Genomic DNA, 23,717 nt, shown 5'->3' with positions numbered 1-23,717 from the left:
ATGGATCTGGCCTGTTTTTGAAAGTGAAAATGGGATAAACACAAACAGGCTGCACAAATCTATCAGTGGTGTGTACCTAATCAGTGTCTTTTCAAAACTGCCATTTTTTTTAGGACAAGGCAGAATATTGCATTTTGGGAAACAAATGATATTTTGAGGTACATCAATTAGATTGAGGACCTTAGGCGGAACCAAGTCAGTGTGTGCCTATTTTTAAGGTGATACATGCCTGAGAGACTTCGTACCAGGCTCTTTGAGAGCAGGTTAATAGTTAATAGCTTACAGTGAAGTAGGGCTGCAACCTGCCCTTTCATGCAAATAAACCCCACTTTTTATCTGCCAGCCATTAATAACCTCTTTCTTCTTGAAAATACACATTTAGAAAGTGAATGATACCTCGTCTGTATGCTGCTAAATATGCCGAACAGCAGCACAGCATTTCTACCCTTAACAAAAAAACGTCATATTCCCCCCAAACAACACTATTTCAAAGAATATCAAGGTGGATTAACAGTGTAGGGGTTACAAGACTTCTTCCCCCTCTTTTGTCCATTTTTTCAAGTGAATGACAACACCTCCTCACTTAAGTGCCAGAGAGCAACTAATTGAGGCAGGGATGAGTTCCAGGTTTAATATTTGGGAGAAAAGATGATAGGAGAGTGAGTGACCAAGTTGAGGCTGCTGAGGCTTTTCATGACGGGTGAAGTGTCTGTCTGGCTGTGGTGTGATCCCCTTTTTCTGTGCCTCAGTCTTGACAGCAATTACTTCGGCATTCAGATATGTAAGATTTTGTCCTCATCCTTATAAACAGAGCTTTCCACACTTTCCACAGAGGGGCTTAGCAGGTCTGATGAAACAATAACAAACCCTTGCCTCAGTGAAAACTGTCAAATTAGAAGACCAAAACTTGTAAAAACTACCTTCTCTCCTTCCATATATTTATGGATTAATGATGTCATTGGGTTAACATTTTCACTTTCTAAACCCTATGGAAAGCTGAACCTAGAAACCTCAATGATTTTTGGGGCTCTTCAGGATGAAGAGATATGCTTAAGCATACCATCAATGCAAAGACAGTTTGCAAGCCTGAAAACCAATGCTGCTTTGCTATTTTCCCCTGCCTATTCCAGAGCATGCTGGAGAAGATGGGTTTCCTGGCTGAGCAAGGGGAGAAGAAGAGTACAGAGCAGCCAACAGGCTTGTTATCAGGGGCAGAAAACAACTCTAAGTCCACAAGTATTCTTCAAAAGCGAACAAATACGGCAACAAATCATCCATAAAACGCAGTCAAAAAGGACTTCATTTAATTAGTGATATGTAAAGACTTTTGCATAGAAAAAAGGTTAACAAAGTAATGCATAAAAGACTGACTAGGTACAGTATTTTTAAAACAAATATTTTAAAGTATACTTTGCATAATGTTTAACATTTTTAATGCTTATTGCTTTCTCCACACAGCAGAGAAATCAAGTGCATAATAATACATGCTGTGTTTTATTTTTATTTTCTTTTTTTTTTTTACATAAAATCTCTAGTTCTTGACTGGTTGTATTAAAATACTTAGGTTATTTTAAGTCACTGTAATAAAAAATGAAAGCAAACCATTTTATGCAGCACTAGTTATCTGGGTATTGACAAAATAATTTACTCACATCCCATTAATACATTCATTTTGGTTTGGAATCAAACCCACATTACAATGTTGGCATGTTAATAGCCAATTTAAAAATCGTCCCTACCATAACTTCATTCATACCCAGAGTGATCATTCTCCCAGAAGTTTATAGTGAAAAGAAGAGGGATCTTGCACTGAATCAGCTAAAAGTAAGTGTCCCAGTACAGCTAAATAAGTTAAGTTGAACTCTTACAACACTGAATCTCTTGTATTGGCATGAATCAACTGTATCCAAGTGCGCACACTTTCAATAGGTGGCTACTTCTGGGTGCATGACAAATTCAGCGTTTGTGCAGATAGGAGCTAGCACCATGTTTAAGCCATAAAAATGAGTGCCTCAGGGCTCACAGGCAATGGTGAAACGTTCATTAATCCCAGCACTGATAAGATAATTGCTTTTGCCAATGCTATGCTAGACGTCACAATTTGGCAAGTCTGTACAAAGAAAGTGAACTAAGCGAGAACTAGGCCTGTCAAACTAAACATTCTTCCTCAGCAATCTTTTGGCTAAAAAAACCTCTCCCCTTCAAGAGCATGATCTGCCCTGGAAAAGCATCCTAGTTCTGAAGCTGAATGCAGAATTTCACCTCTCTCCCATACCATTTCCATACCTGTGCAATGTTATTTGTTTTAGCAGAACACACACACACATATATATATTTATTTATTAATTTTTTCAATGTCAGGCACTTATGAAACTGGAACTCCTTTTCTAGCCTGGGGAGACCTCGTGGATGCAATCCCTCACCTCTCTGCCAAACAAGGATGCATGGCTGGAGAACTATTAGTTCTAATGTCTACGCATTTCTACGTATGTTGCAGGAAACCTCTACATGCCGATATGGTCACACTGTTAGGAAAGCCATTGCTGCTCCCTCAAGGTGCCTCCAGCAAGACAAACGGAGAAGAAGAAGAAGAAGAAGAAGAAGAAGAAGAAGAAGAAGAAGAAGAAGAAGAAGAAGAAGAAGAAGAAGAAGAAGAAGAAGAAGATGATGAAGAAGATGAAGAAGGTGTCTCCCCATGTCCTCTCCAACACCTGCAGTGAGGATAATCGCGCTGCTCCTCGGTGGGCTCGCCGGCACTCCTCAGGCCCTTCGGGTGAAGGCTGAGCAGGGAGGACATCCCAGTCCCGGGGGCTGGGTGTGAGTGCGGGGATGTCTGCGCTCGGGGAGTGTGAGCACATGCGCGTGTGCTGAGAGGCAGAGGAGGGAGCTGGAGTGGGAAGAGGTGTGTGTGGCGGGGAGACTTAAAAGGCTCCAACTTCAGTCCCCCAGGGTCGGTAGGGTTTCGTGCCGCCCCCGGTGGCAGCCTGCTGAGGGCTGGCAGTGGCTGACACGGCCAGCGGAGGGGTGATGGCGGTGGCCGCAGCGACGGCGGCGGCGGCCGCGCTGGGGGGGAGCATGGGGAAGGTGCCGGTGAAGGAGAGGGGGAAGCTCTGGGCTGCAGCCGTGGCTGCTGCTGCCGCGGCGTGAACAGTGGCCGAAAGGGACAAGAGGGAGGTAGAGAGAGGAGGGACACAGGGAGCGATGCTGCCAGCGGAGGGGACTCTGAGAGCGGCATCGGCGTGGGCGAAGGTGGCCGTGAGCAGGGCGGAGCCGTGCGGGGGCACGTCCGAGGAGAGTCTGCATGGGGCAGCATCGGAGGCGTGGAGTCCGTTCGGCTGCAGCAGAGCGGCCGGGAGGTGGTGGAAGGCGGCTGCCCAGTGGTGAGGGTGCAAGGGGTGGTGGTGGTGGTGGTGGACCATGGAGGAGGTCATGGCAGCAGCTTCCCTCTGAGAGGCACAGGTGCTCAGGTGAGACACGAGTCTAACGCGCAGGGGGTCGGATGTGTCGAGACCTTCCACCGAAGTCAGATACCTCGCGACTTCTGTCAAGCACTCCCGGAAGCCGATGCTCATGAAATCCATGGCCAGGGAATGAGCGTCAAAATAACCTGCAAGGGGAGGGCAAAATACGTGTTGAATGTGGAGCTGGCCAACCCAGTCCTGGCTCAGCCACCGCGTTTCCTGTTTGCCAATTATGAGTTAAGATGTGCAACAGAAGTTTGTTCTCTGGTCCGTAAATGATCTCTTTGACCATCGCTGTAATGTAATAGGCTGCAGTTGTTCATGCACACAACATACAAATGAAAAGAAATAAATCCATAAGACACTTTAAAAGATACATGATGCCTCTCCTGAAATTCCTCAGCAAGCTGCTACAGTGCAGTGTTGATCCTGTATGTGTGAATGAGATGCTTATCCACACAAAGAAACAGGCTGGAGATCAGAGAGCTTGCATGTACTACCCTGCCTTTTCTTCCCTACACTGGCATCCATCCTAATGCTTTCAAACTATTTCTTGACATTGTGAGATAGTTGTTGTAGCTGCTGCTGGGGTCCCATCTACTTCACAGAGTCATTAAGACAATATGACATACGATGTTGCTTAACTACAAACAAAAAACATCTTGTGATGACTCTGCACACACACAATAAAAAGCTTTACTGAGAAAACGTTTTATGTAATGCCATCACTAATTTGGACATGGAAGACTGACAGTCATATGGCCCATGAGGTATTTCAACAAACAGCAACTGGAGCTCCATAGGCTTGGGACAAAAAAGCATTTGAAAAAAAAGTTTTATTAAATGCATATGAAAAGATACTCCCTTTCTAAAAGGGCTGAGCATAAAATCTTGTGTTTAAGTGGCAGCTCTTCAACCACAAAAACCTATTCCACTTTTTGGAATTTTCCTATTTTAGTTTAAATGTTGTCTCCTTGGGGGAGTAATATCCTATCCACTCCCAAGTTGGCATGGTTTTTCCTCTCACTTTCAATGAAAATTTTTAGGTATGCATGACTGTGATGTGTGTCAGTATATAAAGATCAAGTGCCCCTCTTATGGTGGAACGTGGCAGGAATGCCTTGTACTCTGTCATGAAATAATCTTGGCCTTTCTGAAAAATGCTCGCACTTTAGATGGCTTTCTTAATTTTAATCAATTTTCAGGCTAGACAAAAGTGTTTCTGCCACTGCATGCCCACATTAGAGAATTAACTCAGGCACATTTATCTGTGTTGCTCCAAATCCCCTGCCCGATATACACTCCATCTTGCCAAATCACAATGGTGCTTTTCCTGCATGCCTACTTGCTCATCTGAACCTGAGTGAAACTCTGGCTCAGCCAGCAGATTGTGAGGAGTTGAGGGCTCCTGTCCACAAGTGCTAACTCCTCACAGCTTTCTTCCTGCCAGGTCCACTGCGACCAAAGGTTTGAGTGAACTCCTGAGAGACAAAGGCCAGGCGCGCCAGCTGCAGTGGGATAGCAGGACACCTTCTCGGGTGCCAGTCAGCCTGGCATGGGGACTGCTTCTGTGCCGGAGGCTCCAGGACCTCCAGCAGCTTCAGAGGGGCTGACGCACAGCCAGAACCACTTCCCAGCTCTGGCCACGAGTCAGCCAGCCAGAGAGTCCTCAGAGCACTCGGCTCAAGCCAGGGCTTCCCGGCCTCCCTCCCTCCGGACTGGAAGAGATGTGGGGGATGTGGTTGTCACCAGCTTCCCCTGAGTCTGAGTTGCTGGCTCTGTGACAAGCAATCCCAAAGCCCTGGTGATCCTGGCTCCCTTTCAGTCTCCTATGGTGGCCGAGACATGAAAACAGAGGCTAGATGAGATCTGGGACTCCCAGGCTCCATTATATTTTGATGGTTATCTTTTCCCGGTTTCCCCTTCACAGCTTCCCCCTTCTGAGAGAGATTTAAAAATGTTGATTCTCATTTCTTTCCCAACCCAAGAACATCCTCCACCATGAGCACATGCCAGTGTTTTGTAGTGAACAGGAACTCTTGGTTTTACCTCATTTGTCCTGATAACCCACCTGTGCTGCATACAGGTCACTTAAGCTACATGAACCCATGCACTGACCCAGGTGTCACTCACTCAAGATAAATTTGTAGCTGCAATAAAACCACACTGAGTTCTCTGCAAGCAACTCACTGTTGACAAATCACTCCTCCCCTGTGCTTGCTTGCACCATCAGCAAAAAGCCCTGGCCTGAGGCCAAAATAATAACTCAGTGTGAGTTAATAATAACTCAATAACTCAAAATAATAACTCAATAGGCGACCACTATCCACCCCTGCGTTAGGGTGGCAGTAACGCAGAGTCTGCTCAGGACCTGAGAGGCATCTGCCTGCCTCAGGCAGCTCTGAAAAGCAGAGAAGGGGCAGAAGCCATTTTGGGCTTTTTTTCCCGCAGTGCCCACCTCGAGATCAGTGTGCTGAGTGGTGGCCAACCCCACCTCGACTTGCCAAGTCCCACCCATTCCCCATCATGGATGTCCTCCTTTCTATGTGAGGAAGAGGACAGTCCTCAATGCAGGGCAGCATATGGGTATCAGAACCCATTTCTCCTTTCTGCAGTAATAAGTGTTTGCTCCTGGTGAAAATGATGAAACTCCTTTTCTGATACAAAAAAAAACCCTCTGTCGCACAAGATGAATTACAAAGTTGGAAATAAATACAAATAAAACAAATATTTACTTTAAAAATACTCTAAGAAATTATATTTAAAACTGTTAGCTAGATTGCAAAATAAAACATTAAGCAAGCAGGAAATGCAGATTTAAACTTTGCCCAGTACTAATTCTCAAACCTCTTTTTCTTACAGTTTCTTAATCTGTGCAGTGAGATTATTCTTATCTCTAGGACAGAAGGAGCAGATAAAGTTGTAGTATTTGTGAAGTGATACGGTATTATTGTGATGGGCCACCCACTGTGGATCATGGTGTAAAAGACAGTTGCAGAAATAAGCCTGCATTGCCTCTCCCCCCACCACAACACTTCATCCTTTCCCATACTGGCACACCTATGCCGGTGTCAGCTGGGGCAGGAGAGACATGGCAGCAGAGACCAACCAAGGAAGAGAACAGACTGCACGACATAGGACTGCTAACAACATCCAGTTTGTCCAACTGGGGCCAGAGACTGGGCTCCACCAACATATCGCTCTGTCCCGCAGCTCCCTTCCCAGGCATTTCATCCCTTGCCCCACTTAGCCACCTGACCTGACCCATTTATAAGAAATTCCCCTGCATACTTTTTTTGGGCGGGGAAGCCAGGGAAGGAAGCTTCCTGATAAATTGCGTCTCCATTTGGGTTCACCTCCTGGCTGTCCTGCTGTCGGTGCAAACATTGTAGGGGTGGGAGCTGCTGCAGCTCCTCAGAGGAACAATGGAACAATGTGCAGCGTGATGTGGGGGTCAGGCTGGGATAGCTGAGCCACACATCGCGTGGGGAGGATGAAGCGAAAACAGCCACCACTTCCCTCAGTAGCCAGTCACTGTGTGCTCCATGCACCGAGGGAGACAGAACTTGTGGAACACCAGCACACAACCACACTCTCAAAGAAGGCACCATCACTGGGACACACAGAGGATTTGAATCACCTGAATACAGACTGCATAACCATGATCAATTCTGGCGTTTCACTTTCAAGAGTGTATCTTTAGCAACTACAGTGCTTTCTCAAGGACTTTTTACATATATGTTAACCTTCTTTTAATATTTTGCACATTTTCTGACTAATCAAGAGACATGTCTGTTACCTGATGGGCAATAAAATTCCTCTCATCTCTTATCAAAAAAGTTACCCATAAATTTTTAAGTTTAAATGGACTCCTAGAAAAAACTCCTGAACACTTAGAAAAAAAGTATGTAAGCTTGGTGTTAATTTTCACATTTAACAGAACACCAGCCCTTAACATGCTTTCCTATAGCCATCTGCTGTTGGGCATGCACTGATTCTAAGCTGAGTTTTTTAATTGCTGCAAGGTACTAAGAGGAGCATAATTCAGTCATGCACTAAAAACTTTGGTCAAAAAAAAAGTAAGAGAGAGAAACCAGCAGTTTATTTTCCAGCCATTACCTATATGGCATAGTGGGTGAGTGAAGAATCAGGTGGTTTCCATTACAACAATTCAAGGCATGATCATGGTCGATGGCACGAGACGTGGGACCATGCTTATGGAATGCCAGAAAATTTTTAGCTCCAAATAAGTTCCAAAATCATGACTACACAGAACACCTCGTGGGTGGCTGTAACCATTTGGCCTCCAGCCTTGGGACTGTCAGCTTGCACAAGAGAGGTACGCTCAACTCCCGGCGTTCGGCTGATCTAATGGGTCAGCAAGTGCAGCCACTGCATCACGCCAGCACCCATTAACAGGGAGCTATGTCGGCCTCTGACACACAAATATAGCATAGAATTGTGAGTGCAGAGAGCATTCCTGCCCACCTGCTTTTTCACGTACCTGGAGCTGCACAGAGCAAGACTGAGTTTTGTTCTGGTGAATGAGATGGTCTAACCTGGAACTGAAAAGTCTTTCCAGAACAAAGAAAATATTTAAACATAAATTAAAGTTCTTCTCTGTTCACTTCCTTCAGTATAGCAGCTCAATAATGAGGTTTAGCATCAGGTTTTTTGCTACACAATTGTTGCCACAAACCTCCTGTTTATGTTTGGTGTTTGTGTATTTGTTTTGTCTCCCTGTGCAGATTTCAGTGCTCTTTGGAAACCCCAAACAAATCTCTCACTGGGCTGCCTGTGAATGAAGCCTTTACTCCCACAGTGTTATGAAAGCAAACACAAGCCCAGGGTCAAGTGCTTCTTTTGTCCCAGTAGCTCTTTCCCACGAGTTCAATCCTGCCATTAGCATTGATTTCCACTGCTTTAATCTGGAAACGCCTATCACAGCTCCTCAAAGCACTTTTTTGATGAGATTTCCCCAAATATTAGAAGAAAAAATTGTTGGCTCCTTACCTTTCCCTCCTGTTGCCTGCAGCATCTTCAGATGATCCACTGTCATTTGCAGTATTTCCGCTTTTTCTAATTTGGCAGATCCCTTTCAGATAAGAGACACATATAAATAAAGGCTTACAAGTAGTAGAAAATTTAATTTGATATACTTTCCACTGAGCTCAGCCTTATGGTTTCAATTTCCCCTATCATTAGGACATTCTCTGCTTAATTCTTTCGTGAGCATCTGCTTCCCAGACTTGGTCTAAGGACTAATACTGTCTCCTTAATTTCCCTTTATTAGGGCTATACCTCAGCACAGCTCTGGCCTTGAAGGTAGTGTAGAGATGACATCTTCAAGAAACAAGAGAAATACGTAACTTTCTGGACTTCCTTTTTAACAACAAACTCAAGTGGAGAGCTGGCAGGACGGATCTTTGTGGCCACAGATTAGGACCCTACTGCAACGTTACTTTTTGTGCTATTACCAGTAGGTGTCCCTGCGGACACACATCCAGCACTGTCCCTCTCTTCATGGCCTGTTAATTTGCAATGTATCATTTGGTTGCTGAATATTCCATTCTCATTTTTTGACTGAAAAAAATGCCACACAGTCCGCAGTATTTTAAGCTAGTGAGAGGCCTACTTTGCAAGGACTAAATACTGTGAAAGAGTGTAGCTCCTCTGTCAGTAAAAATCTTTTCTGACACTAAAAGTGGCTCACAGAGCTACAAGAGTAGTTGAAAAAGTACAAAATAGAACTCAAAAGATAGTATTAATATATCAATGTATAAATATAACTATTTTGCTTGGTACCATTCCCTTGGATATCTGGAACACACCCAGGCAACACAAATGTTATTCCAGTGCAAGAGGCCATCCCTTGGCATCAGTTAAAATCAGGGCCATGCAAGCTGCAGCCACCAGTGAATCACATCCTGTGAGCCACTTTTTTTTCTCTTAGTTATCATTTGGGCCACCTCACTGTCTCAGCCGGCTTCACCCAGGTTGCACATTTTTGAGCTGGGCAAAGCTTACCCGGCGCTGTGCAGCTGTGCTTCAGAGCGCTCATCTCTGCCACACTTGGGAGCAGCACGGTGGCTTGGGGAGGGAGGGAGGTGGAAGCGAAACTAAACCTCCAACTTGGAAACTCCAGTGAGTTGAATGTCAAGGAGCTGGGCAAGGACTGATGACTTTGTCCTTGGCATATTGTGGGAAAACGGTAGGACTTTCTGATTCAAATACAGAACATGCTCATTTTTATGGCAATGCATTTTTTTCAATCTGCTTACTGCTTTCAATGCACCAACGTTGATGTGCGTGTGAATTTTTGGTCAGAATTCCCCATTTTACATGAAGCTACATCCTGTAGTTTTCTCAGACTTCATCTTTTCCATAGACACAGTACAAGCCGTCTCTGTGAGAGTGACTAATAGCTAAAAACTGCATGGTGCTGGGTAATTTCCAAAGGCTCTGTAGGACTTGTTTTATAATGTTTGTCGTTTTCAAGAAATAAACAATAAAATGGTACAAACAACTGTTGTCTCTTGCCCCTGTGTATCTAGCTGAAAATATCCCTGTCACTGTTTTGCCAGAACGAACGGAAGGGCACTGTGACAAATACTAGTTACTAAAAACCATACTGCAGGTGACACAAGTGATGCTCTCAACCAATACTTCGAATTTATTTTTTTCAGCCGGCTTTTGCTCAGGCCAGGGATGAAACAGGCCTAACACAGTGTGGTGTTTGCCACGTTAGTTACCACTTATATTCAGCACCTCCCAATCCTGCTCTCAGGTTTTACTTTCTGGGGTTTTTTATTTTACTATTACAAGGCAGTCAGGTTATTTATTTTCAGATGTTTCATTTTTATTGAAACATAGTGTCAGTTGCATATATCCATAGATCTTCAGACACTTCTAGCAAAACAGGAACAAGGCTGAATATTGAATCAAAGCCCAAAAAATAAAATTCAAGATATGGAAAAAAATAATTTGAATGGAAAAAAAAACAAAATGCCTTTTTTTTAATTTTTTTTTTTACAAAACATTCTATTCTAAGCTCTTGGTCAGTAATTTCATGACCAAGGAGCTGAGCCAAAATTAACTGGATCCTTCCAGACTTCCTACTAAATACCTTCTCACTGAAAGTCTGCATATATCACTGACTTCACTAGCTGACAAACATGGGCCTATTCTACCTCCTAATGCACTGGTTCTAAAGAGTAATCTTAAAACATGAATAATCTAGACTGTCTGCTCCCTTTTCAGGAAACTGGACCGATTCGCTTGCAACAGAAAGTATAGATTGGAAAAAAGAAAAGGTCTGTTAAAGTAGCAGCAAAGCAAATTATATTTAAAGATTTAGACAGAAGGCTATTTTTACATTCAGGTTTGGGGAGTTTTGTTTGTGTATTATTATTTTTTATTTAATATGGAGTAAAGCACATTTTTAACAAAACCACTATTGGAATTCATCGAAAGAACAGAGGCAACATGAACACAGTTACCCTTAAGGGAAAAACAAGCCAAAGAATGGAAATGTTTTTCAGCCTTATAATGAATTATGTTTCTAATAGTTTTGCCACAACAAAGCATTTTATTGAAATGCCTGCTTTGTGCCAAATCAGGACACATACAGTATTATTTTAATGAGATTTACAAGAGAACTAACATCGCCAGATGAGATACAGAATTTATATTAAAAAAAAAAGCTTACTTGTTTTTCAAAAGCAGTTGGCACAAGCCGCCTCAGCTCTGATAAACTGTTATTTATACGATCACGGCGCCTTTTCTCTATAATCTATTCCCAAAAAAAAACCAAAACACATTAAGTTTATATACATGAAGGGCAAAATCACAGCACACTTGCAAACTTTCAGATGCAAAAATAATTAAATTAAACATACCCCTCTTCTTTTCTTTCTGGCCATGATCTGAGATGTTGTTGTTGGGGAATTTGATCGAATGACAGAACAATTACTTTGCCTGCGAAACAATAAAAGTACGTCAGGTGTTGCACAACTTGACACCACTTTTTGACGACACCTTAGGTCACCATATTACAGATGCATAGTCCCTCTAAGGCCATTTTCTATGCTTTTAAGATGTGCCTTGCATTGCACAGTGTTTTTGAAGATAGCAATGCATTTCAGTTTTGACTGCCCCAGCATACATTTTGAATTGACATTTTGAATTTTCCAACACTCTGTGGGAAATAAAGTCCTTTTCTGTAGACAGTTCACTACCCAGCACAGATTTAATTTTCTTTGCATATAAAGTCCTGCCTACCAAGTACAGGCTGAAGAACCAGGCCCAAATCCACATGAACCATCTCGACATGGCAACAGCAGTGGTAAGTGGACATACCCGATGACACAACCTCTGCCAGGCCTGCTGGGGTTTGACGTTGCTGCCCATTGCCACACAGTCAGTAGATGGTCAAGTACGATGCCAGGTGCTCAGCCTGGCTCTGTTGCATTGTCCAGTAGCAGGAGCAGAATTCAAAATCTGCTTTTAAAACGATACTACCCACAAATACGAAGCCGCTCTTATTTCATCATGAGCGCGCAAAAAAAAAAAAATCAGTATCTTTTAATACTTATTTATCTACCGATGAGAACGAGATAGGGCTCTGGTGCATGAACCTCCAAATTGGCAGCAGGAGCCCTGAAGCCCCTCAGCGTGCCCAGCCCGACCCTCCCTGGGTCAACACCATTGCTCGCCCTCGGCTCGCACGGCGGGTTTGCTGAAGTTCAGCTGCTGAGGATCCAGCAGCTTTCCACGGCTCATTTCCCACTGGCGCCGGTTCCCTTAGGTTGTTCGGCCTGATCAGGAGCGATTTTGGAAAAGGTCTGATTGCAAATGGCAAATCAAGCGGAGCTAATGAACCGCAGCCCGGTGGCTCACAAAGCTACAGGAGTGCTGCGCGTAATTTCGAGGCTCAGGCAGTCCCAGCGCGGGGCTAATTTTTCGGGGGCGATGAGCGAGCTGCCAGCTGACCTAGAGGGGGACATAACACCTCTGACCCCGGAGGGCCGCCGCCCACCCCACCCCCATCCCAAGGGAGTGTCCGGGTCTCCCCTCGCCCTGCTCCAGCCCGGGGCGCACCCCGGCCCGCGCCACCGACGGAGACGGCGGCCCCGGGGTTGCCCCACTTACCCCGAGTAGTTGTTCTCGCTACCCACGTCTATCGTCTCGTCCATATCGCTGTCTGAGGTAGTTTCCTCGCAAGGTCTCTTCATCGTGTGCACGGCGCGGGGGCAATGATAAATAAATCCGGGGGGGGTCCGGGCACGGCACAGCTCGGCACAGCACGACTCCGCGCCGCCAGCAGAGCAAACCCTCTCTGAGGCTCTTTCCCACGCCGCGGCACAGCCTCAAGCCCGACGGCCCGCCCCCGGCAAGGCCCGCCCTGCCGAGGGTGACGGGCGGGGGCCGCCCACCGCCGTGGCGCGGAGGCGTGAGGAGGAGCGGGCGGCCGCCCGGCGGGGGCCCCGCCGCCCTCGGCTCACGGCAGGCAGGGAGCGGAGCCGGCACGGGGCCGGAGAGGGAAGGGTACGGGCTTCCGAGCATCCTCAGAGCTCTCCCAGCGGGGAGACGGAGCAGTTCTGGATTCCCAGCCCTCCGATGCTGTCGGACGAAAAGGGGTGGCCGGGGTCGCCCCGCCGTCCATCTCTCACCGGGCATTTGGGAAGATCTTGCTCCCCTCCGCCCGTAACACACGAGCCAGATCAGCGCCCTGCCCAGCGCTCCAGAGCCCTGGGCGGTGGCAGCAGCCCCGGTCTCCTTTCTTTCGGTGCCGCGAGTTGTGTTATCGGGCACATGAGCGCGCGTTGGAGAGTGGTGTAAGTCCCTGGAAATGTATAAATCCCTCCCGGCCGGGTGCGTCCCCGGCCGCCCCGTCCCGCTGGGCTCCGCGGGCGCGCCGATGGCTAGCGGGCGCTTGCAGGGCCGGGAGCCAAGCACAGCGATAATCCCTGCTGGGAACGACTTGAAGTTTAGCGTTTTGCTTACCGGAGGATCTGTACCAGGCGGGTTTTATTTTACTTTTATTTGGGATTTCCCCACCTCGTTTGTATGTGTTTTCAAATTCCGGATTCCTGACAAAATACATTCGGGGTGGTATGTTCTCCGCAGAAATTTAATCTTTCAACTGTGGTGACTGCCCCTGTCTGCCTGTTCCCCCCTCCATCCCCTTTGCCACTGTCCTAGGAAAGTTTTTCTCCCGCCCCTGCTGTCGGACGCTGGCCGAGAGGGGCCGGGACGGGGCGGGGAGGGTTCGGCACCAGCTTGGACACCTCCGCCTTAATCCTGGCTCTCGGCAGCACACGGAGCCGCGGTCGCTCAGCAGCCCGGAGGACTTGAAGGCTAGCGGCGAGGGGGCTGCTCTTGCTACGACTCGGTGCCTTGTCGGGACAGGGGCAGTCTCCTCGCCGCCCCGCCTGGCCGCTCGGGGCTGCGGCTGCCCGAGCCGGGCTCCGGCAAGCAGCACCTGCCGGAGAGAGAAGCGGGAAGCAGCTGCCGGCGTCGCCGCAAAACGACAGATCGGCCAAGAGTCTCCCGTTCAGCGCGGCGTGGCCCCGCGACCCTCACCGTGGCCGCACTGCTCTCGCCTCTCCGGGTTTCCAGGCGGCGACAGCACGATGCTGCTCCGGACAGAGGGCGGGAGGCACGGCGGGTCGGGACGAAAGAAGGGCCGGAGGGGCCGATGAGTCCGGCTTTCCTTTCGGTGCAGGCTGCGAGCTCGCTGAGCCGAAGGGAGCGGGCACCTTTCCCGGCGCGGCCCCGCTCGGCAGCGCCGGTGCCGCTTCTGCCTGCGGGCGGAGTTTGCCCTGGCTGCTTTATATTTAGCAGCCGACGGTACCAATGACTCAGTTTTCCACTCGGTTAAATCTCGTGGAAGGTACAGGTGGTTTGGTTCGTTCGCGGGTGTGCGTGCGGCAAGGGCCGTTGCGAATGAGAAACCGGCGCCAGCTCTTTTGTAAACCGACATCCGCCATCTCTGCAATTATATTTGGTGGCACGTCGGGTGTTCGCCCTTTCATGTGGATGTTGCTGCTATGTAAAGGAACAGCGGGATTTCATGCCTCATTGCCCTACCGGGACATCCTTTTCATGCCCGTATTTGCAGAGTTACTAAAAGCTCCGCGGCTGCTCACTCACAACAGAAGCGAGCGTCTCCGGGCATAGCGAAGGCAGCTCCAGGGAACTTAGGACGCATTCCCCACAATGGCCCCTTTGATCTGAACAAAAAAACAAACCAATATACAAACTCCCCCCCACCTCCCCACCCCAAAAAAAAAAAAAAAAAAAAAGATTAAAAAAAACCCCAAAACCCACGACAAAAGTCCCCACGAAAAAAGTCCCCACGAACAAACAACCCAAAAAAGTATCGGGATCTCTCGGGAGAAGTGGACTAGCAGGAGCAGCCTGTGACGCCCGACTGCAATTTGAAGCACAAACGCTCTAGGAATCTGGGATTAGGCTCAGCAGTTTCAGTGCTCGACGTGGAGGTTTACAGAATATTTTAAAAATCCCAATAAACAAAAAAAAAAAAAAAAAAAAAAAAACAAAAAAAAAAAAAAAACCAAAAACCACCCCAAATTATTTTTCGTTGTCTGTGCTGTAACGACACGGAGAGATCTGAGATAGCCGGGCCTGCTCCCGTCCGGGACCCTCGTGCTGGGTGCCCTGGGAGCGGCCGGGAAATGCTGCCCTGCCTCAGACATCGCCTTTCATAGTGAGGCGAGTTTTGGTAGGTCTGAGTTTAAATCCGTGTTACCCGGCCTGGACGGCAGCTGCTCGAGAGACGCCTGCAAACACGGGGAGAAGAGGGTGTGTGGGGGTGCACAGGCTCGAGCGTGGGTGTCCGAATTCCCGCTAAAGCACGCGAATCACCCGGGGATGTTGGTGGGTTTCCGAGCTGTCTCGGGGTTTTGCACAGAAATCTTTCATGTCACGCGTCGGTGCCGCTGGATTTGTAATTTCTGCTCACTCTGGAAATAGCTCCTGCTGCTTTATGGTATTTTTTTCCCCTGGGGCAAAACTCCCGCATGCTGTTTTCCTACAGAAATCTGAGCTATCTTATGGTTACCTCCCCGAGCAGAGCTTATGTCAGCGTCGTTTGTCATCGATCCGGCTGCTAAATCCTCCTGGCAGCCTCGCTAAAGGCCCTCCTCCGGGAAACTTCTGTTTTCATCTAGCCTAGATTAGGTTGGTTTTTTTTTTCTTTTTTCTTTTTTCTTTTCTTTGTTTTAATTCTTTTTGAGAGATCTACCTGCTCCTTGGGTGAGAAATTACGGCCTTTTCCGGGTCGCACCAAGGAACGCAAGCCCTTGCACCTCTGCCAGGTCTCAGGCTCTTCCCTGCGACAGGTGCGCTGCGACAGGCAGGGGCTCCGTGGCGCGGCACCAGCACCGCGACCCACGGCCCAAGCCTCTAGTTGTGCTTTGGTTCCGGCTGCACGGCACACGTGTGTCTTTCTCCAGTGGTCCCATAAAGCGTGGATCCCGGGAATACTTGCTGCGGCGGGATTGCCCGCTCAGCTGGCAGCACGCAGCGCTGACAGCCACACAGTCGAAGCCCAGAGAAATGCATCTTTCGCCGTCCCCCGTTGCTTTTCCCTCCAAAGGGAAAAAGCCTGTCGGACTCGCCGCTTCCCGCCAGCCTGGAGGTCCCGGGACAGCCCCCGCCCTCACCCACCACCCACGCCATTCGCCGCGCAGCTCTCCCTGCCGGCGACCCTCGCTCCCCGGAGTCCCCCGAGCAGCTTTTCCCCGGGAAAGGCAGCCCCGGCCGGCGGGCGGGCGGCGGCTCCGTGGTGGAGGCTCCCCGGCCCGCAGGCTTCCTGTCCCGGCCGGGGGGCGTCGGGGGAAGGCCAGGCAGCTCCCTCTCCCTCCCTCCTTTCTGCTTTCTTGTGGGTTTTTTGTTTGGGGGGTTTTGTTTGTTTGTTTTTACTCTCGGCAAACGTGGTGCTCCCGGTGGCCGCGGGGCCTGGTGGGTCACACGAGGCCAGCCCGGCGCTCCGGGACGTGGTGCCGCCTGCGCCCCTCGACAGTGGCTGAGCCGTGGGGGCGCTTCCAGAACCGGCTTCCCAAATAAGCAAAGCAGTACATTTCTTGCTACGTCTAGAGAGCCGGCTCCCGTGAAGTGACTCTCTTCTGCTCCTTTCCCTAAAATGAAATTTCCTATCCCCCGAGATTTCAGGGTTTTACACGTCGCTGTGAGCCGTTTAGGATTAAATAGGTAGGGAGTTTAAAGACTGTTTTAAAAATGTGCATGGCCTTCTGAAGGAGCTGAAGTTTTGCTCAGTAGCTCTCTTCAAGGGGACTCAAGATTGTCCCGAGTTTCTTTACTGAACACTGTAGGTACTCGGACTCTAAGTCTTTGAACAATTTTTTTTTTTTAATTTTATTCTCTCCTTCTTTAAAAGCCATCTGCACCCCATATCCTTCACTCAGTAACCAGCCTCTTGGGATAGCTGTTCTACTACTTTTAAGTTATTTTCTCTATTAGGAAACTCTTAAGAACAGGAGAGAAATGCAATTCCCACTCATGGACTGTGGACCATGACACTGTTTTTGTTTTGGTTTGGGTTTTTTTTCGGTTTTTTTTGTTTTGTTTTGTTTTTCTTTTTTTCTTGATGGACTCATCACTAACTGCCAGGAAAACAAGAGAAAAAGCCTTCTTGATTTTTTTTTCCTCTGATGTGATTGTAAATAGATGGTTAAAATTATTTCTGGCCACATTCATACCAAGGTGGGATGGACAGACTGAAGAAGGAGCAGAGAGCTGAGGAAACCATGTGTGACAGCTGAAGGAAATAATGCTCAAAAAAACCCAAAAAATAAAAAACAAAACAAAAACAAAAACAAAAACAAACCCCAAAAAACTCCCAAACAAACAAGGAGAGTCTTTAAAACGTGGCTTTGCCTAGACAGTAGCTACACACGGGTGGAAGTGGATGCATGACATTCCATGCAGGTCTGTATTGTGGAGGAGTATTTGACTATTAGCTAGGGTGTAGGATTTTTGCCAATGGATCACAGTAGGGCCTGATCCACAGGTGATTCCTGCAGTAGTACAACAACCCCACAGATACTGATAAAATTGCAATTCCCTGAGATGGATGCAATCACTCCAGTAGATCACTTCAGTTTTGGGAAGGATAAAAAGTGCAGAAAGGCTTGCTACAATGAATTTCAAGCTGAAGATGACGAAGGAAAAAAAGTAGGAAGGAAGATGCAGTGAGTATTTATAGACCTTTCTAAGTAACAACTTTTAATGTTTATCACTGAGCTACACCTCCACAAATCTGATCTTGGTCAAGTAGTGAAGTTGACTATTGGGATTTTAGGCTGATGACAGAAATGTAACTCTGCATCTCCTGTACTGTGTCACACTACTTCTCTGTTTTCGGTGCCTACAGGGGTCAATGAATGCACCCTCCTGGGTCGAGTGCTTCCTCCTGGCCCCTAGTCAATAGGTGCTGCATGTTTGTCCAGAGCATGAAATGCTCTCCCTGAGAGCTGTCACTACATTGTAGGTGACACAGAAAGACAGGAACACCTCCTCTGGCTCCCACTGTCTGGTGATAACGAGGGTGATTGAACAGCACCCCAAGGAAGGGCAGCTGGAGAGGACAAATGCTGCAGTTGAGAGCCTCACCCTTAACTCTTTGCACCTTGGCACACTTCCTATGTGAGCTCAGGCATTCAGGACAATTAATTAAATTAACAAAAGGTGTAAATTAAAAGTGTCTGTGAACGGTATTGAAACTCGGTTTGCATGCTCCTATTCACAACAGAACTGGCTGCAATTTGATTTAAATTAACTCACTTTCAGAAAAAAATAACATTGAATAGAATAAAAGCAGTTTTAATTTTGAATGGATGTCTACATAAAATTGTTTGTGGTTTAACTAATCCACTCTAAATATTAAGTCTGTTGATTTTCCTGGGCATTTCCATCTAGGCTAGTTTGCTTTGTGCATCTATTTTAGGCTCCTATCACTAAAATTGAAATAATAATAGCCTGCAAAAGTTTGAAGTCATTGTGTGAAGGATCACAGTAATGATAGCATTTTGCCTGATACTCAGTACATGTTCTGCAAAAGCCAGGTCTTGATTTTCTATACATGTGCAAAGTTCTTGCCAGGTAATATTTTACAACGACTGTACCCAGCTGTACATGACCAGGGGAGACATGAAGCAGTGGAGAATTAGGGCGTCATTGTGGATTTTAGACTTTCACTGAACATCTCCTGGGATTTGGCTCTCTGTTTTCTTTCAAGACGATGGGCCAAGATTTAAGAACTCTCTAACTTCAGTCATCCTAATGAACGGCTTCAGTGGTGTTAAAGAGAACTAGGGCACTTCCTCTTCTAGTGGAAATCAGGCCACTTGATTACCTCACAATAATATACAGAGCCCAATCTCACCGTTTTTTGCACAACATGAATTACAAATTTTAATCTATTTTAGCAGTAGTGTTATTAAAATCCATAGATCTATATCAAGAATAAAACTATCCCATTATATGGAAATAGAGTACTTGTAAAAATGAGCACATAATCACACTTTTCTCATTGAAACTAATTTCTGTTGAAATAAATTTTCACCATGGTGAAGCATGGTTTAGTTCACTAGTAACTGTGACAAGTCTAGATAAACACATCCTGTGTCAGAAATGGGGACCTTCTTGAATTTTTGTAATAAAAACATGATGGGTTTTGAACTAAAGCAATTCTATCTTCTTTTTTTTTCTTTCTTTTTTTCAGTTCCTTCTTCCTTGTTAGCTTTTTACAGCATGTTCCTTTATTTCTTTTATATTTTTCATGCTGAATGGACCATTTTTTGTGCTTTTTGGATGCCAAAAACTGGACAATTGTCATTATTTGAGTTTTATTGTTGGTTGCTCCTTTAAGATACAAAACCCCTATGCTTTACAGAGAGTTAAGAAGGAACCAATTTTCAGGGAGTGCTAAGGCTTTATCCAAGATTTATTTATGAAAGAAAATAGTGTATCATCTCCAGGCTTCAAACCTAGCTGTTATAATAAAGCATTTCACCTAATGGTCTAAAAATACTCCTTTATATAAACTGTGCATGTGATAGAAATAAACAACCCCAGGTATTCTGGATAGATCCATGGTATTTTTGCAAACTTCCTCAGTAACAGTAGTCCTTATTGACACTTGGAAGGGACTTTGAAACTAGAGATACCGCAAAACTAGGTAAGTAAAAGGACACACTTGTCAGTAGAAGAAGTTATATCTCTGGAAATAAGAAGTTATTAATGGAACCATCTTCCAAGTCTCTGAAATAAAACATGTAGGGTCAACATGAATACTCAACTGGTAAAATTTGTACACAAATTAAACAGGCATAAATTTAGTCAAGAGGCAGGGTCTTACACTGCACAAGTTTGGATCAGAATTTTCAGCCAAAGAGAAACAGTTTTTCCCCAAACTGTAAGTTTTACATACTGCCATGAATGTATGTCCATGTAGAGAACAGTTCATCTCAACTACGGGAAGTTCCCTTTTGTCAACTGCAGTCCAAGGGAGAGAAGTTGTTTCTGTTCCATTCTTATAAGTCTTGTGTCTTACAACTGCCTGTGCTTAAACAAGTATTTTCATGATTCTTTAGTTAATATCATGTTTGAACCTGTGTTGACTGGATATGACTTTTGCTTCAAGAAGGAAATTGAAAAACTCTCTCTGCAGGAACTGGGCCTAATTCCAGTTTTCTTCTTATTTCTAAAAGAAAACGATTTTGTGAAGGTATTTTTGATTTATAGTGATAAACATTTTTCTCTCCTTCAAAATATTATATTACTTTGGTAGTATTTTATTTTAACATCTTTCTAATTAATTTTATTCAGTGTATATTTTTTGTAACACATCATTGAAAATAAACATGTCTTATTACAGCAAAGGTAGATCAGACTTTAAGAGGAAAGCTCTGCAGCTCTGAGGACATGTCAGACTTAAAAAAGTGCTTATTGCCATTGACTTAAAAAGTGTTCACTGTTCTTTCTGGTAAAAGAGATAAAAAATTCTGTGCAGACTGAAGGCTTTCCAAAATGCTAAATGTTTTCCTTTGCTTGGTAGGTTTTTTTCTTGTGCTTCCTTTTTTTATGGCAGATGTTAACCAAAGCACACTTAAAATTACTGTGAGAGCATTTTGCTTTTGGTGCTTGCTGGTTCTATGTGAGTTCTGGTGCTCACCTTTGCAAGGAGCAGGGGTGCAATTTTTAGACCTATGCTGTTCCTTTTTCGAGCTCCGTCACAGGGCCTGAGGTGGCTGGCAGCACTTCTTCGGGCCTTCAGCCTGGGAGTCTCCTTCCCTGGATATATTCAAAAGCAGACACAATCCTAAGTAATGTGCCCCAGGGGACCCTGCCTGTGCCAGGGAGTTGGAATAGATGACATGCAGTGGTCCTGCCTGACCTTATCCTTTCTGTGGTTTTGTAACCCTTCCGGAATGACAGAAAATGGACACCCCCCCTGCCAAAACACCATGAGGTGCCTGGGTGTTTTTATCCTGGTGTAAAGGATAAAACCAGATGCTGCTATTTCATGTATCCTCCCTTCAGCCCCCAGTTTAGCCACTGTTGTATTGTTTTTGACCATGGAACACTTCTTTAACTGGAGACTTCAGCTTCATTTTCTGAGCCAAATCTCAGGTCTCTGAAACTTTCTCTCCTTTGGGGACATTGCTCGTACTTGGAAAGCTGCCCTGGCCTTCTGCAAGCCTTTCTCCTTAGCTTTCTTCCTGACTGTTGCTTTATTTTCTACTGCTCTTCATGAGACATGCTCCCTTCCTTTTTGCCAGCTCCTTCTCTGGGAACAACCTGATGATGTCTTCTGGATTGCAGCTCACAGAACTTTCTAGCAATGACTTCCCAGTCACAGAATGACTTTTATGTGATATCCCTTTTGATAGACTCTCCCTCTTCATATGTTCTTCTCCCATCTTTGTCCTTTGCACAGTCAATATTGAACTTCTTCTTTCTTAAAGCTCAACTTCTCTGCTTCTTTGAACAAGGCTGAGGACATCAGCTCTCTGTCTTGGAGAGAAAGGCTTTTAATGCTGGTGTCTTCTCTGTCCTTTTTTTTGCTTAGATGTGAAAGTTGTCTCCAAGTGCAGCAATCACATCTGCCTACAAATCAGAGGATAATCTGACATTTCTGCTAGGTAGGCCAAACTATGTTCAGGCTCCTGCCCAGCTTCCCAAGCACATCTCCTCTCTGTGTTTCTGGGCTTTCAGAAAAGTGGTTCAGTTCATCCTCCGGGTTAATAGCTCTGGCCAGATTGCTCCTGTCACTGCCTCAGGACCACTCATTCCTACTCTGCCTGAGACACCCTGCCTTTAACATCTTGGCCCTTCTCCAGCCCTCCCTTGCCCCTGCCTTTTCTCTTACCATATTCTCTCCTCCCTTCTTGTGGTCATCTGCTCAACCCAGATTTACCTGCCTTCCCCATTTTGTGTATGCAGAGACTCTGAAGCTTTTTGGTGGATTTTCCAGACACTCTCAGGATTAGCAGTGGCTGTACAGGGCTCCCAACATGAGGGCTGAGGTGAATGTCTGTGACATCTGCTCACATTCACCATACTGATTTTCCAGGCTCAGCAGGTGCTCCCCTGTACAGACTAGCTCATTTTTTTCCCAAGTTACATTACAAATAGCAGTGCTAGTTTATCTCCTGTATTACCTTTAAATCGTCCCTAGGCCTAAGCATAGGTGCTGTAAACCCCAAGTGCACCCAGGATTACTAGGTATGTCCATGTCCCTAAAATGTCAAAATGTTCCCCTCAGCCTTGGTTCTCCTTCTGTCTGGAAACTGCACACTGATGTACTTCAGCATGCATGAAGTTTTTTTGTGAGGTGACATGTCAGAGCAGTGGCACTTAAACTCCATCACCCATCCATCTCTGTGGGAGGTTTGGGTTCCTGCAATCAGAGGGGATTTTTCTTCCCTGATAGGGGAATTCCATGCTGGCACAGCAGCCCACTGGCTTTGTCAGGGAAGAGAGAGGTGAGAGGGATGAGCTACAGAAACCTCCCTGCTGCTCCCTTCCTGCCAGAGGGGACAAACCTTCCTGCCAGTGAGAGGGAGTCTGACAGTAAGGAGAACAAGGAAAAATATTCTTGCTGGTATTGAGTAAGGAGAGGGAATTGTCATGCAGAGCAATTGCCCTGCTGGAGGCAACTACCAAGCACCTGCCTATTTGAATTTGATAAGTACCCACACAATGGGTCTGTGTCACTTGTGTCTCTTGTATGCTCTGCTTCTGAAACCAGGTACCCCGCAGAGCTCAGGGGCTCGGGGCACTCATATTGAGTGAGATTTTTGCTGTGATTACAGAAAGGCCAGTGTCCTTGTGTTCTAGAAGCCCATGGCATCATCTAAAGTCCATCAGGTGTGTTATTAACAAAACAGCCTCTCATTTGTTTCAAACAGTAAGACATAACATAGTGCAAGTAGCACATATTTAGGTTTCCAGGAGCACTCTTTCATGCAGAGTTTCTCCAGGAAATTTAACTTTCTTCTAATTAAAATAATCTCAGATAAAAGCACTGCAGTATAGAGAGAAAGACAGCTAACAGACTAGCTATAAAGAGGAGGTGCCAGCAGTGCATTATGGCCTAGAGAGGAGTGTCTGAGGGAATTGTTTTGTAGTCCATTGATTTCTTCTGTATTGATCTTAAATGGGAAGTAAGGAGACTACAGGACTGATGCTAAATAGAGCATATAAATTTATTTAAAATGTAGAAGATCTTTCAACAACAGATAGGGCATGAGAATGAAAGAAAGCAACCTGAGGAGCTCAGGAAACACAGCCCAAGCAAGGTGAATCATGAGAAAGAGTGGTGCATTCCAGTGAACAGGAGGGCACAGAGTGTTTTTAGCATAGCAAGTCTATAAAGTGGCCACTGTAGCTCAGCTGGTGAAATGGCTGTGCACTTGTGGAGCAGGCCTGCATAGGGGAATAAATCCTCCTGGTGCAGCCAGAGGCTGTCGTGTAAAAGACAGATCATTTAGCCCAGTCAGAAGGCTCAGGAAGAAGGGGATTGGAACTGGCTGCCCTCCTTTGTGTGTTTCATGCTGTCCTTGCCTTCTTGTTCAAGTTACAGTTTTTCAATTCAAAACATGCTTTGTGCAGATATCAGAGTCAATACAGGAAATATTTAGAGGGATGATAACTCTGTGTAGAAAGACAACAGAATTTCATTGCTAGGGTCAGGGGTAGTACAAA

The 23,717-nt window shown here is 46.0% G+C and overlaps 1 protein-coding gene across 1 annotated transcript; it reads right to left on the bottom strand.

Moving 5' to 3' along the window:
- Positions 1-2,847: 2,847 nt before the first annotated feature.
- HEY2 (hes related family bHLH transcription factor with YRPW motif 2) lies at positions 2,848-12,854 on the bottom strand. Its single transcript, XM_068184392.1, has 5 exons — positions 12,612-12,854; positions 11,360-11,438; positions 11,170-11,253; positions 8,475-8,556; positions 2,848-3,607 (listed from the first exon to the last, which is right to left on the bottom strand). The coding sequence occupies exons 1-5, from the start codon at positions 12,692-12,694 to the stop codon at positions 2,922-2,924; spliced, it is 1,014 nt and encodes a 337-aa protein (XP_068040493.1). The 5' UTR covers positions 12,695-12,854; the 3' UTR covers positions 2,848-2,921.
- Between the last annotated feature and the right edge of the window lie 10,863 nt (positions 12,855-23,717).

This window comes from Anomalospiza imberbis, chromosome 3 (genome assembly GCF_031753505.1).
Source record: "Anomalospiza imberbis isolate Cuckoo-Finch-1a 21T00152 chromosome 3, ASM3175350v1, whole genome shotgun sequence".
NCBI lineage: Eukaryota > Metazoa > Chordata > Aves > Passeriformes > Viduidae > Anomalospiza > Anomalospiza imberbis.
The sequence above is the reverse complement of the archived record's forward strand: the minus strand, read 5'-3'. Positions and strand labels throughout refer to the sequence as shown.